General features: G+C 50.4%; 1 protein-coding gene across 1 annotated transcript; it reads left to right on the top strand.

Moving 5' to 3' along the window:
* Positions 1–299: 299 nt before the first annotated feature.
* Positions 300–12,404, top strand: LOC149454883 (olfactory receptor 6E1-like). Its single transcript, XM_089686958.1, has 2 exons — positions 300–546; positions 11,722–12,404. Exons 1-2 carry the CDS (start codon positions 300–302, stop codon positions 12,402–12,404), a joined length of 930 nt encoding a protein of 309 aa, XP_089543084.1.
* Positions 12,405–13,745: the final 1,341 nt, after the last annotated feature.

Raw genomic sequence — 13,745 nt, 5'->3', positions numbered from 1 at the left:
TTTTATCATATGAGTGATCTACTGAAGTTAAGATAAAATAAATAAATAAATAAATAAATAAAGACTTTATTAAAAAAAATAGGTTGCATAATTATTTTCTCTTCTCAGGTGCACTGAATTTTTATTTTGAAAAATCGAGAACTAATTTTTTTTTTCTGATTTCCTGTTTTCTTTGTCAGAAATCTGTATTTTATACAGATTTCTACATATTTTATATATACAGTATATCTATTTACCTTTATAGTAGAATTTTGAATTTTAGGAATACTCTAGATGTAATTGCCAATAACCCATTAGAAATGATTTCTCTCAATCAAACCACATTCGTACTTGTTGGGTTCACTTTTGGCTCTTGGGTACAAAATGGCATGTTTTTACTTTTTTTACTACTTTATTCTATATCGCTAACTGGAAACAGGTCAATAATTGCAGCCATATGGCTAGACAGGCGTCTTCATATTCCCATGTATTTTTTCCTCACCAGCCTGGCTTTCTTGGACATTTGGTTCATATCATCCACAGTGCCAAAACTGCTCACTATCTTGGCTTCCAATTAGAGATGAGCGAAGAAATGAAAAATTCGATTCGACCGATTCGGCGAATTCGTGGACAATATTCGGTTCGAGTCGAATAAATTCGCTGTGAATTTAACTTAAAAAAGGGTGTTTCTAGGCTTCAGAGAGACTTAATATTAGTGCAGAACACTGTACCTTTAATTTAAATGCCCTTGGAGTCTGCTGGGGAAGAGAAATAATACTGTCAGTCAGTATGACATGCAGATGAGTGCCGTCGATCTTAGAATCACTGCACACTTCACTCCTTTGGCCAGTCACGGGGCCAAAACCAGTGTTTGGAGCCACAGTGTGGCGGTGGAGCCAGCAGCAATGGGAGGCCATACAGCAACCTATGCCAAAATGGAAACCAGCAGGAGCGTGAGGAGACCTGAAAGTGGCACATGGCAGAGTGGGAGCAATGGGAAGCGGTACAGGGACCCAGGTCACACTGTGGGCCCAGCAGCAGCGTGACCAGGCGTTACGGGGGCCCATGGCCGATTTGGGGCTTGGTGGCAACTATGGAAGGCCTGTAATCTGCCAGCAACCTATGACAAAATGGACAACCGCAGGAGTGTGAGGAGATTTCAAAGTGGCACATGGCAGAGTGGAAGCAATGGGAGGCCGTACAGAGACCCAGGTCACACTGTGGGACCAGCAGCAGCGTGACCAGGAGGTACGGGGGCCCATGGCCGATATGGGGCCTGGCGGCACCTATGGGAGGCCGCAAATCTGCCAGCAACCTATGACAAAATGGACAACCGCAGGAGTGTGAGGAGATGTCAAAGTGGCACATGGCAGAGTGGAAGCAATGGGAGGCCGTACAGGGACCCAGGTCACACTGTGGGCTCAGCAGCAGCGTGACCAGGAGGTACGGTGGCCCATGGCCGATATGGGGACTGGCGGCACCTATGGAAGGCCGCTAATCTGCCAGCAACCTATGACAAAATGGAAAACCGCAGGAGTGTAAGGAGACCTCAAAGTGGCACATGGCAGAGTGTAAGCAATGGGAGGCCGTACAGGGACCCAGGTCACACTGTGGGCTCAGCAGCAGCGTGACCAGGAGGTACGGGGGCCCATGGCCGATATGGGGCCTGGCGGCATCAATAGAAGGCCTGTAATCTGCCAGCAACCTATGACAAAATGGACAACGGCAGGAGTGTGAGGAGATGTCAAAGTGGCACATGGCAGAGTGGAAGCAATGGGAGGCCGTACAGGGACCCAGGTCACACTGTGGGCTCAGCAGCAGCGTGACCAGGAGGTACGGGGGCCCATGGCCGATATGGGGCCTGGCGGCACCTATGGGAGGCCGCTAATCTGCCAGCAACCTATGACAAAATGGAAAACCGCAGGAGTGTGAGGAGACCTCAAAGTGGCACATGGCAGAGTGGAAGCAATGGGAGGCCGTACAGGGACCCAGGTCACACTGTGGGCCCAGCAGCAGCGTGACCAGGCGGTACGGGGGCCCATGGCCGATATGGGGCCTGGCGGCACCTATGGGAGGCCGCTAATCTGCCAGCAACCTATGACAAAATGGAAAACCGCAGGAGTGTGAGGAGACCTCAAAGTGGCACATGGCAGAGTGGAAGCAATGGGAGGCCGTACAGGGACCCAGGTCACACTGTGGGCTCAGCAGCAGCGTGACCAGGAGGTATGGGGGCCCATGGCCGATATGGGGACTGGCGGCACCTATGGAAGGCCGCTAATCTGCCAGCAACCTATGACAAAATGGAACCCTGGGCTGGGGCAGGCAGAACCGCCGTATCTTTATCATGTTTTTCACAGGCCACCGAATGGCGACGCTGCATATGCTGACGCAACGCTGTAGTCCCAACATGGGCCCCCTGGCCACGCTTGACTTTCTGGCCACATAGTCGACATTAGGCTACGTTTACTTTCTCGGGCGGCTTGACGAAAACTTGCCACACCGCCGAGTAGGAAACTTTGCACCCGCTACTCCTCACTGGCTGACTGCTACTTCCTCCGTGCACACCGGCACCACTACTGGCTGTGGTGGTAGGCTGCAGTGGAGCTGCTGCTCTACTCCGTGGCCGTTTGCCTCCACTGACAAAGCTGCGACCCTGCTGCCTCCTGGCAGCAGCAATGGGAGGCCGTACAGGGACCCAGGTCACACTGTGGGACCAGCAGCAGCGTGACCAGGCGGTACGGGGGCCCATGGCCGATATGGGGCCTGGCGGCACCTATGGGAGGCCGCTAATCTGCCAGCAACCTATGACAAAATGGAAAACCGCAGGAGTGTGAGGAGACCTCAAAGTGGCACATGGCAGAGTGGAAGCAATGGGAGGCCGTACAGGGACCCAGGTCACACTGTGGGCCCAGCAGCAGCGTGACCAGGCGGTACGGGGGCCCATGGCCGATATGGGGCCTGGCGGCACCTATGGGAGGCCGCTAATCTGCCAGCAACCTATGACAAAATGGAAAACCGCAGGAGTGTGAGGAGACCTCAAAGTGGCACATGGCAGAGTGGAAGCAATGGGAGGCCGTACAGGGACCCAGGTCACACTGTGGGACCAGCAGCAGCATGACCAGGAGGTACGGGGGCCCATGGCCGATATGGGGCCTGGCGGCACCAATGGAAGGCCTGTAATCTGCCAGCAACCTATGACAAAATGGACAACCGCAGGAGTGTGAGGAGATTTCAAAGTGGCACATGGCAGAGTGGAAGCAATGGGAGGCCGTACAGAGACCCAGGTCACACTGTGGGACCAGCAGCAGCGTGACCAGGAGGTACGGGGGCCCATGGCCGATATGGGGCCTGGCGGCACCTATGGGAGGCCGCAAATCTGCCAGCAACCTATGACAAAATGGACAACCGCAGGAGTGTGAGGAGATGTCAAAGTGGCACATGGCAGAGTGGAAGCAATGGGAGGCCGTACAGGGACCCAGGTCACACTGTGGGCTCAGCAGCAGCGTGACCAGGAGGTACGGTGGCCCATGGCCGATATGGGGACTGGCGGCACCTATGGAAGGCCGCTAATCTGCCAGCAACCTATGACAAAATGGAAAACCGCAGGAGTGTAAGGAGACCTCAAAGTGGCACATGGCAGAGTGTAAGCAATGGGAGGCCGTACAGGGACCCAGGTCACACTGTGGGCTCAGCAGCAGCGTGACCAGGAGGTACGGGGGCCCATGGCCGATATGGGGCCTGGCGGCATCAATAGAAGGCCTGTAATCTGCCAGCAAGCTATGACAAAATGGACAACGGCAGGAGTGTGAGGAGATGTCAAAGTGGCACATGGCAGAGTGGAAGCAATGGGAGGCCGTACAGGGACCCAGGTCACACTGTGGGCTCAGCAGCAGCGTGACCAGGAGGTACGGGGGCCCATGGCCGATATGGGGCCTGGCGGCACCTATGGGAGGCCGCTAATCTGCCAGCAACCTATGACAAAATGGAAAACCGCAGGAGTGTGAGGAGACCTCAAAGTGGCACATGGCAGAGTGGAAGCAATGGGAGGCCGTACAGGGACCCAGGTCACACTGTGGGCCCAGCAGCAGCGTGACCAGGCGGTACGGGGGCCCATGGCCGATATTGGGCCTGGCGGCACCTATGGGAGGCCGCTAATCTGCCAGCAACCTATGACAAAATGGAAAACCGCAGGAGTGTGAGGAGACCTCAAAGTGGCACATGGCAGAGTGGAAGCAATGGGAGGCCGTACAGGGACCCAGGTCACACTGTGGGCTCAGCAGCAGCGTGACCAGGAGGTACGGGGGCCCATGGCCGATATGGGGCCTGGCGGCACCAATGGAAGGCCTGTAATCTGCCAGCAACCTATGACAAAATGGAAAACCGCAGGAGTGTAAGGAGACCTCAAAGTGGCACATGGCAGAGTGGAAGCAATGGGAGGCCGTACAGAGACCCAGGTCACACTGTGGGACCAGCAGCAGCGTGACCAGGAGGTACGAGGGCCCATGGCCGATATGGGGCCTGGCGGCACCTATGGGAGGCCGCTAATCTGCCAGCAACCTATGACAAAATGGAAAACCGCAGGAGTGTAAGGAGACCTCAAAGTGGCACATGGCAGAGTGGAAGCAATGGGAGGCCGTACAGGGACCCAGGTCACACTGTGGGACCAGCATCAGTGTGAACAGGCGGTACGGGGGCCCATGGCCGATTTGACCTCATTCATCCCATAGTCCTGCCGACTCACGAATAGCGTGGCCTCCTCAAAGGGCCTGAGCAAGCGCAGGTGTCACGCATGAGCTGACAATGGCTGACATCTAAGTTACACAGGGAGTACCTTTATCCGCTTTTAACATCAGGAAATCTGTGATGGCCTTTAGCTGTTCGTAAAGGCGGTCTAACATATGTAGGGTTGAATTACACCTTGTTGCAACGTCACAGCATGAGGAGTCGGTACGGGGGCCCATGGCAGATTACGTGCCTGGCAGCAGCAATGGGAGGCCCGTAATCTGCCAGCACCCTATGTCAAAAAATTCAACACACCAGCAGTGTGTGAGGAGACCTGAAAGTGGCACATGGCAGAGTGTGGCGATGGAGACAGCAGCAATGGGAGGCCGTACAGGGACCCATGAGAGACTCTGGACCTAGCAGCAGCATGAGGAGGCGGTATATAGGGGCCTATGGCAGATTAGGGGCCTGGCAGCAGCTATGGGAGGCCCGTAATCTGCCAGCACCCTATGTCAAAAAATTCAACACACCAGCAGTGTGTGAGGAGACCTGAAAGTGGCACATGGCAGAGTGTGGCGATGGAGACAGCAGCAATGGGAGGCCGTACAGGGACCCATGAGAGACTCTGGACCTAGCAGCAGCATGAGGAGGCGGTATATAGGGGCCTATGGCAGATTAGGGGCCTGGCAGCAGCTATGGGAGGCCCGTAATCTGCCAGCACCCTATGTCAAAAAATTCAACACACCAGCAGTGTGTGAGGAGACCTGAAAGTGGCACATGTTTGAGGCATGATTCATGGCGGATTTAGTCAGTTGTGTCAGGAACTGGTGGTTTGAAATCCAGACTAATCCACGCCTGATTCATTTTCACAAACGTGAGTCTCTCCACACTTTGGGTGGACAGTCGTGTCCTCCACGGAGTTACAATACCTCCTGCCGCACTAAACACGCGCTCCGATGCCACGCTACTGGCCGGGCATGACAGCCTTTCAAGGGCAAATTCAGCTAGTTGGGGCCAAAGGTCAAGTTTCGTTGCCCAGTAGTCAAGGGGATTGTCTACCTCGGTTGGCAGGGTGCTGTCCAAGTAGGCCCAAGCCTGTTGTTTGAGCTCCTGCTCCAGGTCCACCTGATGCTGCTGCTGCTGCTGCTGCGGCTGGTTAGTAGTTTCCTCACTGCGCTGGTGAAGAAAGCTACTCATCATCGACTGCAGACTGAGGCAGCCGCTGCTGGTGGAGCTGCCACTGCTCCTACCACCCCACCCCTCCCCTGCTGCCATGCCAGCGGAACGCGAGCGCACAGGGCCCACAGTGTCTGAGGATGGACGTTGGCGCACAAAGGCAGAGACCAACTGACTACATAGGTGGTTTTTATAGTACGTAATTTTGGCCTCCCTCTCAGCAGGTGTGAAAAAGGCCACCATTTTGGACTGGTAGCGAGGGTCCAACAAGGTGGACAGCCAAAAGTCATCCCTCTGTCTGATGGTTATTATTCGGCTGTCGCTACGCAAGCAACCGAGCATGCTATGGGCCATTTGTGCCAAGGAATGCGAGGGACTCCCTGCCTCCATCTCCACAGCATACTGCCACGGTGCGTCTGGGTCCTCTGTCTCCTCCTCCTCTACCAGATGCTCCTGCTCCTCCACTCCTGTCCGCTGAGTGGAAAAACCACCCATTTCACTCAATAATTCCTGAGCACAAATGTCCTCCTCTACCTCCTCCTCTTCTTCCTGTCCTGCCCCCACAGGGGTCATGTGGCATTGAGATCTGTGTGCCACGTCTACCGCACCCTGACCAGCCATTGTTAACAGCATTTGTTCCAGGACGTGCAACAGAGGAATGACGTCGTTCATCCCATAGTCCTGCCGACTCACGAATAGCGTGGCCTCCTCAAAGGGCCTGAGCAAGCGGCAGGTGTCACGCATGAGCTGCCAATGGCTGACATCTAAGTTACACAGGGGAGTACCTTTATCCGCTTGTAACATCAGGAAATCGGTGATGGCCTTTCGCTGCTCGTAAAGGCGGTCTAACATGTGTAGGGTTGAATTCCACCTTGTTGCAACGTCGCAGATCAGGCGATGCTGTGGAATTCCGTTCTGCCGCTGCAGCTCAATGAGGGTGTTCTTTGCGGTGTAGGAATGGCTGAAATGCATGCACAGTTTACGTGACATTTTAAGGATGTCTTGCAATGGGATGGTGGATTTTAGGAACCGCTTGACAACCAGATTGAACACGTGAGCCATGCATGGCGCATGGCACAACCTTCCTTGACGCAGAGCAGACACCATGTTCTTTCCGTTGTCGGTCAACATGGTTCCGATTTTCAGTTTGCGCGGAGACAGCCATCTGTCGATTTCTCTGTTCATTACACTCAGAAGTTCCTCCCCTGTGTGACTACGTTCGCCAAGGCATACCAGGTGCAGCACAGCGTGACACCGTTGCGCCCTGCACATGTGATATGCCGGTCGGGTAATGGGACTTGGCACGGGGGTGGCGGCTGAGGACACGGCGGAAAAAGAGGTGGTAGAGGCGGACATGCTTGCTGGACCAAGGACGTGCAAACGTGGAGGCAAAAGCGTCGTGACCTGTCCAAGTTGCTGGTGCGGCTGTGCCGGCACCACGTTCACCCAGTGGGCCGTAAATGACATGTACTGTCCCTGACCGTAGTTACAGCTCCACACGTCGGCGCTGCCGTGCACTTTGGCAGAGACCGACATGCTCAAAGACTGGCCCACCATCTCTTCTACATGTGAATGCAGGGCTGGCACTGCCTTTTGGGCAAAGAAATGACGGCTTGGCACTCTCCCCCGCGGCGCGGCACAAGCCATCATTTCTCGGAAAGGTGCTGAGTCCACCAGTTGGAAAGGGAGGGACTGCAGCACCAGCAACTTGGACAGGAGGACGTTCAGCTTTTGCACCGTCGGGTGCGTGCTCGCAAACTGTTGTCTCTTGGATACGGATTCCAAGAAAGACTGTTGACGGAATCCGAGAAGAGGAGTAGCAGGAGAAGGAGCATCTGAACGAGCGGAAGATGCCAACGAGCGACAACTCCCCTCAGCAGAGGTGTTGGAGCCTTGACTGGCTGATAGAGGGTGATTGACGACGTCGGGTGACGGAGCAAGTAACGGAGCAGGTGATGGAGCGGGGGCTGGGGCAGGCAGAACCGCCGTATCTTTATCACGGTTTTCCCAGGCCACCGAATGGTGACGCTGCATATGCTGACGCAACGCTGTAGTCCCAACATGGGCCCCCTGGCCACGCTTGCATTTCTGGCCACATAGTCGACATACGGCTACGTTTACTTCCTCGGGCGGCTTGACGAAAAATTGCCACACCACCGAGTAGGAAACTTTGCCCCCGCTACTCCTCACTGGCTGACTGCTACTTCCTCCGTGCGCACCGGCACCACTACTGGCCGTGGTGGTAGGCTGCAGTGGAGCTGGTGCTCTACTCCGTGGACGTTTGGCTCCACTGACACTGATGCGACCCTGCTGCCTCCTGGGCAACCCACCGACTGTTTCGCTCGCTGCCAAGCTGGCACCCTCTTCTCCTGATGATGCGGAAGAAATTGCCTGATGACGACGAGGCAGCCAAGTGCGATCAACCTCCTCATCATCAAGTACGGTCTCCGCCTCACTACTAGCCCCCTCGGCTGCGTCTGGGTCAGGAGACAGACCTGTCTCTAGACCGGCTACAGAGCCACTCTCCTCGCCAGTACTTCTTCGCCTGGCTGCTGGTTCCTGACCGCCCTCTGTTAGCTCTTCCTCACTGTACAGTGGGGCTGAGCCCACAGCATGCGATACTTCGCTTGGTGAGGGAACAGCAAAGGACAGGGGCAGGTAGAGGACACGTGATTTCAGTGGGCTTGCTCCCGGGCCATGCCAACTAACGGTTGTGTCTGACGTACCCACCGACCGTTGGCTGTAGGTGTCAGAGGTGACCTGGGAAGAGGAAGACGACCGAGCCAACCAATCAATGACGGCAGGGTTGTCGGTGGAGACACGACCGCTGGATGACACCGGGAGCACTGGCCTCTGGCTGCGAATACTGCTGCCTCGACCCCTTCCTCTGCTGCCACGTCTGCTCGCTCCTAAAACATTGCCTCCTCTGCCACTCCTCTGCATATTGTCTGACATACTCTTTAATTCAACGATTAGGTGTCCCTGAGTAACAATTCTGTGTCCCTGAGTAACAATTCTGTGTCTGTGCGAGTAACAATTCTGTGGCCCTAAGTAACAGTTCTGTGGCCCTCAGTAACAGTTCTGTGTCTGTGCGAGTAACAATTCTGTGTCTGTGCGAGTAACAATTCTGTGGCCCTAAGTAACAGTTCTGTGACCTTCAGTAACAATTCTGTGTCTGTGCGAGTAACAATTCTGTGTCTGTGCGAGTAACAATTCTGTGTCTGTGCGATTAACAATTCTGTGTCTGTGCGAGTAACAATTCTTTGTCTGTGCGAGTAACAATTCTCTGGCACTCAGTAACAATTCTGTCTGTCCCTGAGTAACAATTCTCTGGCACTCAGTAACAATTCTGTCTGTCCCTGAGTAACAATTCTCTGGCACTCAGTAACAATTCTGTCTGTCCCTGAGTAACAATTCTCTGGCACTCAGTAACAATTCTGTCTGTCCCTGAGTAACAATTCTCTGGCACTCAGTAACAATTCTGTCTGTCCCTGAGTAACAATTCTGTCTGTCCCTGAGTATGAATTCTGTGGCCCTGAGTAACAATTCTGTGTCTGTGCGAGTAACAATTCTGTGTCTGTGCGAGTAACAATTCTGTGTCTGTGCGAGTAACAATTCTGTGTCTGTGAGAGTAACAATTCTGTGTCTGTGCGAGTAACAATTTTGTGTCTGTGCGAGTAACAATTCTCTGGCACTCAGTAACAATTCTGTCTGTCCCTGAGTAACAATTCTCTGGCACTCAGTAACAATTCTGTCTGTCCCTGAGTATGAATTCTGTGGCCCTGAGTAACAATTCTGTGTCTGTGCGAGTAACAATTCTGTGTCTGTGCGAGTAACAATTCTGTGTCTGTGCGAGTAACAATTCTCTGGCACTCAGTAACAATTCTGTCTGTCCCTGAGTAACAATTCTCTGGCACTCAGTAACAATTCTGTCTGTCCCTGAGTAACAATTCTCTGGCACTCAGTAACAATTCTGTCTGTCCCTGAGTAACAATTCTGTCTGTCCCTGAGTATGAATTCTGTGGCCCTGAGTAACAATTCTGTGTCTGTGCGAGTAACAATTCTGTGTCTGTGCGAGTAACAATTCTGTGTCTGTGCGAGTAACAATTCTGTGTCTGTGCGAGTAACAATTTTGTGTCTGTGCGAGTAACAATTCTCTGGCACTCAGTAACAATTCTGTCTGTCCCTGAGTAACAATTCTCTGGCACTCAGTAACAATTCTGTCTGTCCCTGAGTAACAATTCTCTGGCACTCAGTAACAATTCTGTCTGTCCCTGAGTAACAATTCTCTGGCACTCAGTAACAATTCTGTCTGTCCCTGAGTAAAAATTCTGTGGCCCTAATAACGTTTCTGTGGCCCTAAGTAACAATTCTCTGGCACTCAGTAACAATTCTGTCTGTCCCTGAGTAACAATTCTCTGGCACTCAGTAACAATTCTGTCTGTCCCTGAGTAACAATTCTCTGGCACTCAGTAACAATTCTGTCTGTCCCTGAGTAACAATTCTGTCTGTCCCTGAGTATGAATTCTGTGGCCCTGAGTAACAATTCTGTGTCTGTGCGAGTAACAATTCTGTGTCTGTGCGAGTAACAATTCTGTGTCTGTGAGAGTAACAATTCTGTGTCTGTGCGAGTAACAATTCTGTGTCTGTGAGAGTAACAATTCTGTGTCTGTGCGAGTAACAATTTTGTGTCTGTGCGAGTAGCAATTCTCTGGCACTCAGTAACAATTCTGTCTGTCCCTGAGTAACAATTCTCTGGCACTCAGTAACAATTCTGTCTGTCCCTGAGTATGAATTCTGTGGCCCTGAGTAACAATTCTGTGTCTGTGCGAGTAACAATTCTGTGTCTGTGCGAGTAACAATTCTGTGTCTGTGCGAGTAACAATTCTCTGGCACTCAGTAACAATTCTGTCTGTCCCTGAGTAACAATTCTGTCTGTCCCTGAGTATGAATTCTGTGGCCCTGAGTAACAATTCTGTGTCTGTGCGAGTAACAATTCTGTGTCTGTGCGAGTAACAATTCTGTGTCTGTGCGAGTAACAATTCTGTGTCTGTGCGAGTAACAATTTTTTGTCTGTGCGAGTAACAATTCTCTGGCACTCAGTAACAATTCTGTCTGTCCCTGAGTAACAATTCTCTGGCACTCAGTAACAATTCTGTCTGTCCCTGAGTAACAATTCTCTGGCACTCAGTAACAATTCTGTCTGTCCCTGAGTAACAATTCTCTGGCACTCAGTAACAATTCTGTCTGTCCCTGAGTAAAAATTCTGTGGCCCTAATAACGTTTCTGTGGCCCTAAGTAACAATTCTCTGGCACTCAGTAACAATTCTGTCTGTCCCTGAGTATGAATTCTGTGGCCCTAACTAGCGTTTCTTTGTCCCTAAATAACGATTCTGTGGCCCTCATTAACAAGTCTGTGTCCCTGAGTAATGGTTCTCTGTCCCTAAGTAACTTTTCTCTGTCCCCAATTCTCGTTTCTGTGGCCCTAACTCTGTCCCTGTCCCTAGTACAGAGCGGTCTGCCTCTGTTCAATGACTGCAGGCAAATGAAGAATTCCAAAATGGCCGCTATATATACCTCGACCATTACACAGTGCTGGCTGGCTGGCTGCTGATTGGCTGATGCGATCACATGTCGTTGAGGAATGCATTATGGGTCAGCGCGCCTTGTCTGCGCACCTTCCCAGACATCCCCGCTCCGTCGCCGCACATGTCAGCCGCCATTTTCTGAAAAATTTCGATTCGCGCGTCCGAATTAGGCTATTTTTCGGATTCGGCACGAATCGAAATTTTTCAGATATTCGACTCGAATTCCACTTCGGATACTTCGATTCGCTCATCTCTACTTCCAATAACAGGAAAATTTCTTTACCTGGATGCTTTCTACAGCTTTATTTTTATGTTTCTCTTGGAACTATAGAATTTTATCTTTTGGCAGTCATGTCAGTAGACCGGTATGTGGCAATCTGTCACCCACTGAGGTATCATTCAATCATCTCCCGCAGGGTCTGTCTTTGGTTGGTTTTAGTGTCATGGATATTTGGCTTTCTTACTTTCATCTACCCCACAGTTCTACTGTTTGGTCTGTCTTTTTGTGGACCATATGAAATCAATCATTTTTTCTGTGACAGCTCCGCAGTAGTGGAGATCAGCTGCTCAGATATAAACCAATTTGATATGGTCTTTGCCAGTTTTGCTTCAGCTGTAATTTTGGGCTCATTCATCCTTACTTTGATTTCTTACTGCAATATTCTTATCACTATCCTAATGATACCCTCAGCCAGTGGGAAAATCAAAGCTTTCTCCACTTGTACTTCTCATTTCACAGTGGTCTCATTAGTCTATGGCAGTGCCATCTTTATATACGTACGTCCAGTGGAAAGTTCATCTCCTGACCTTAATAAAATTGTAGCACTTCTTAACAGTGTCCTGACACCAGTGCTTAATCCATTTATATACAGCCTGAGGAATAAGCAGGTCCAACGGGTTTACAAGGATTTGGAGAAGAGGTTGCTTTTGAAAAAGTAAATTACAATTTGTGAAGCTACAAATCAAAGCATTTTATTATGCCATCACCTAAAAGTATATTTGATGGGCTGCCCACATCTATTATGAAACTCTTATGAAAATTGAATTCCATTTAGATGTTTATAAATTACCAATGAATGCAGTTATGTATTAATCATCAAAGATATTTTACTTGCAACTGGTATAAATGGAAAGGGAGAAGAAGCACTAAAAGCCAATCAGATGTTTGCTGTATTTATATGTACTGTCAATGAACATGCTGACAGGAAGTGAGAGAGCAGAATAATGACCTCATCAGTCTGTTGCTTTTCCTTTACTCTCCTGTCATTGTCAAGGGACTGGTGGCTGTGTTGTTCAAAGGGAAACTAAAGATTTTTTGTATTTTTAAAAATTGCTAGCAGCTTTTATTGCAGATGAGACACTCCATGTGTATTCTGCAGCAATGATCGTTTAGTTGTACACTGAGACACGCATACTCAGCTCAATGTACAATCTTGGCATGCTTTGGATGCCGGGATGCAGTAACTCTGGTGCACGTGAGTTACATCATCCCTGGTTGGACTATCAAGGTAGCTAAAGACTCAAAACCCAAAAGAACCCTGGGAGAAGATGTCAGCGGTGGGGACAGAGTCAGGGAGCAGAGTGTGGGTGTCACATCGATGAAAGATGGCATATGATGATGTACACATGTTATGGCAAGCGTGCTTGCCCAGTAAAACTGCTTAACTGAGCTTTAACTGGTATAGAAAAAAGTCAGGTCAACAGATTGGCTGTACACAAATACAAATGCTGTAGCAGTTAAGACAGATCCCATATAATTATTTAAATGTGTGTTTAGACTTTAGGTGTACATTTTTGAGGTATTGTACTATACACATACAGACAAGCTTAGGTGACATTTCGGTGGTAAACCTGCCACCAAAAACAGAGGAAAATTAAAGGTGGAAAACGACAGCTTGAATGGATGATAAGGCAAAGGGGAAAATGTAACTGGGGAATTGTAATACCAATGGAAAGGACATCAAGTGGAAATATCACTGGAACTAAAAAGCAGTCAGATGTTGCACCTGGTCATGGACCTATTGTTGATGGCATAAACAAAAACTTAGTATGGCTGCTTATCATCTCTAGTCATGTCTCTAAACTAGTACCAACTAACTAAAATGTCAGATTACATTACATTATGATTTTTTTTTTCTAGTAGAATTGTTAGACATCTTTTTTACTGTCATACCTTACTATCACCTCAGTGCTTTGTATGTCTCAAACTAGGGTACCCACAACCTGACTGTACCATTAAATCAATTTTAAGTAAAATTCTACTAAACTCTTGTGCATGTA

The sequence above is a fragment of the Staurois parvus genome, unplaced genomic scaffold (genome assembly GCF_062004578.1).
Source record: "Staurois parvus isolate SC_StPar_1 unplaced genomic scaffold, SC_StPar_1.0 ptg000415l, whole genome shotgun sequence".
Lineage (NCBI taxonomy): Eukaryota > Metazoa > Chordata > Amphibia > Anura > Ranidae > Staurois > Staurois parvus.
The sequence above is the reverse complement of the archived record's forward strand: the minus strand, read 5'-3'. Positions and strand labels throughout refer to the sequence as shown.

Excerpts from the sequence above, each read along its gene's own strand:
- LOC149454883 (XM_089686958.1), top strand. The coding sequence starts at position 300 with ATGATTTCTCTCAATCAAACCACATTCGTACTTGTTGGGTTCACTTTT. Across the intron at positions 547-11,721 it reads AAAACTGCTCACTATCTTGG|CTTCCAATAACAGGAAAATT; the intron begins CTTCCAATTAGA and ends CGCTCATCTCTA.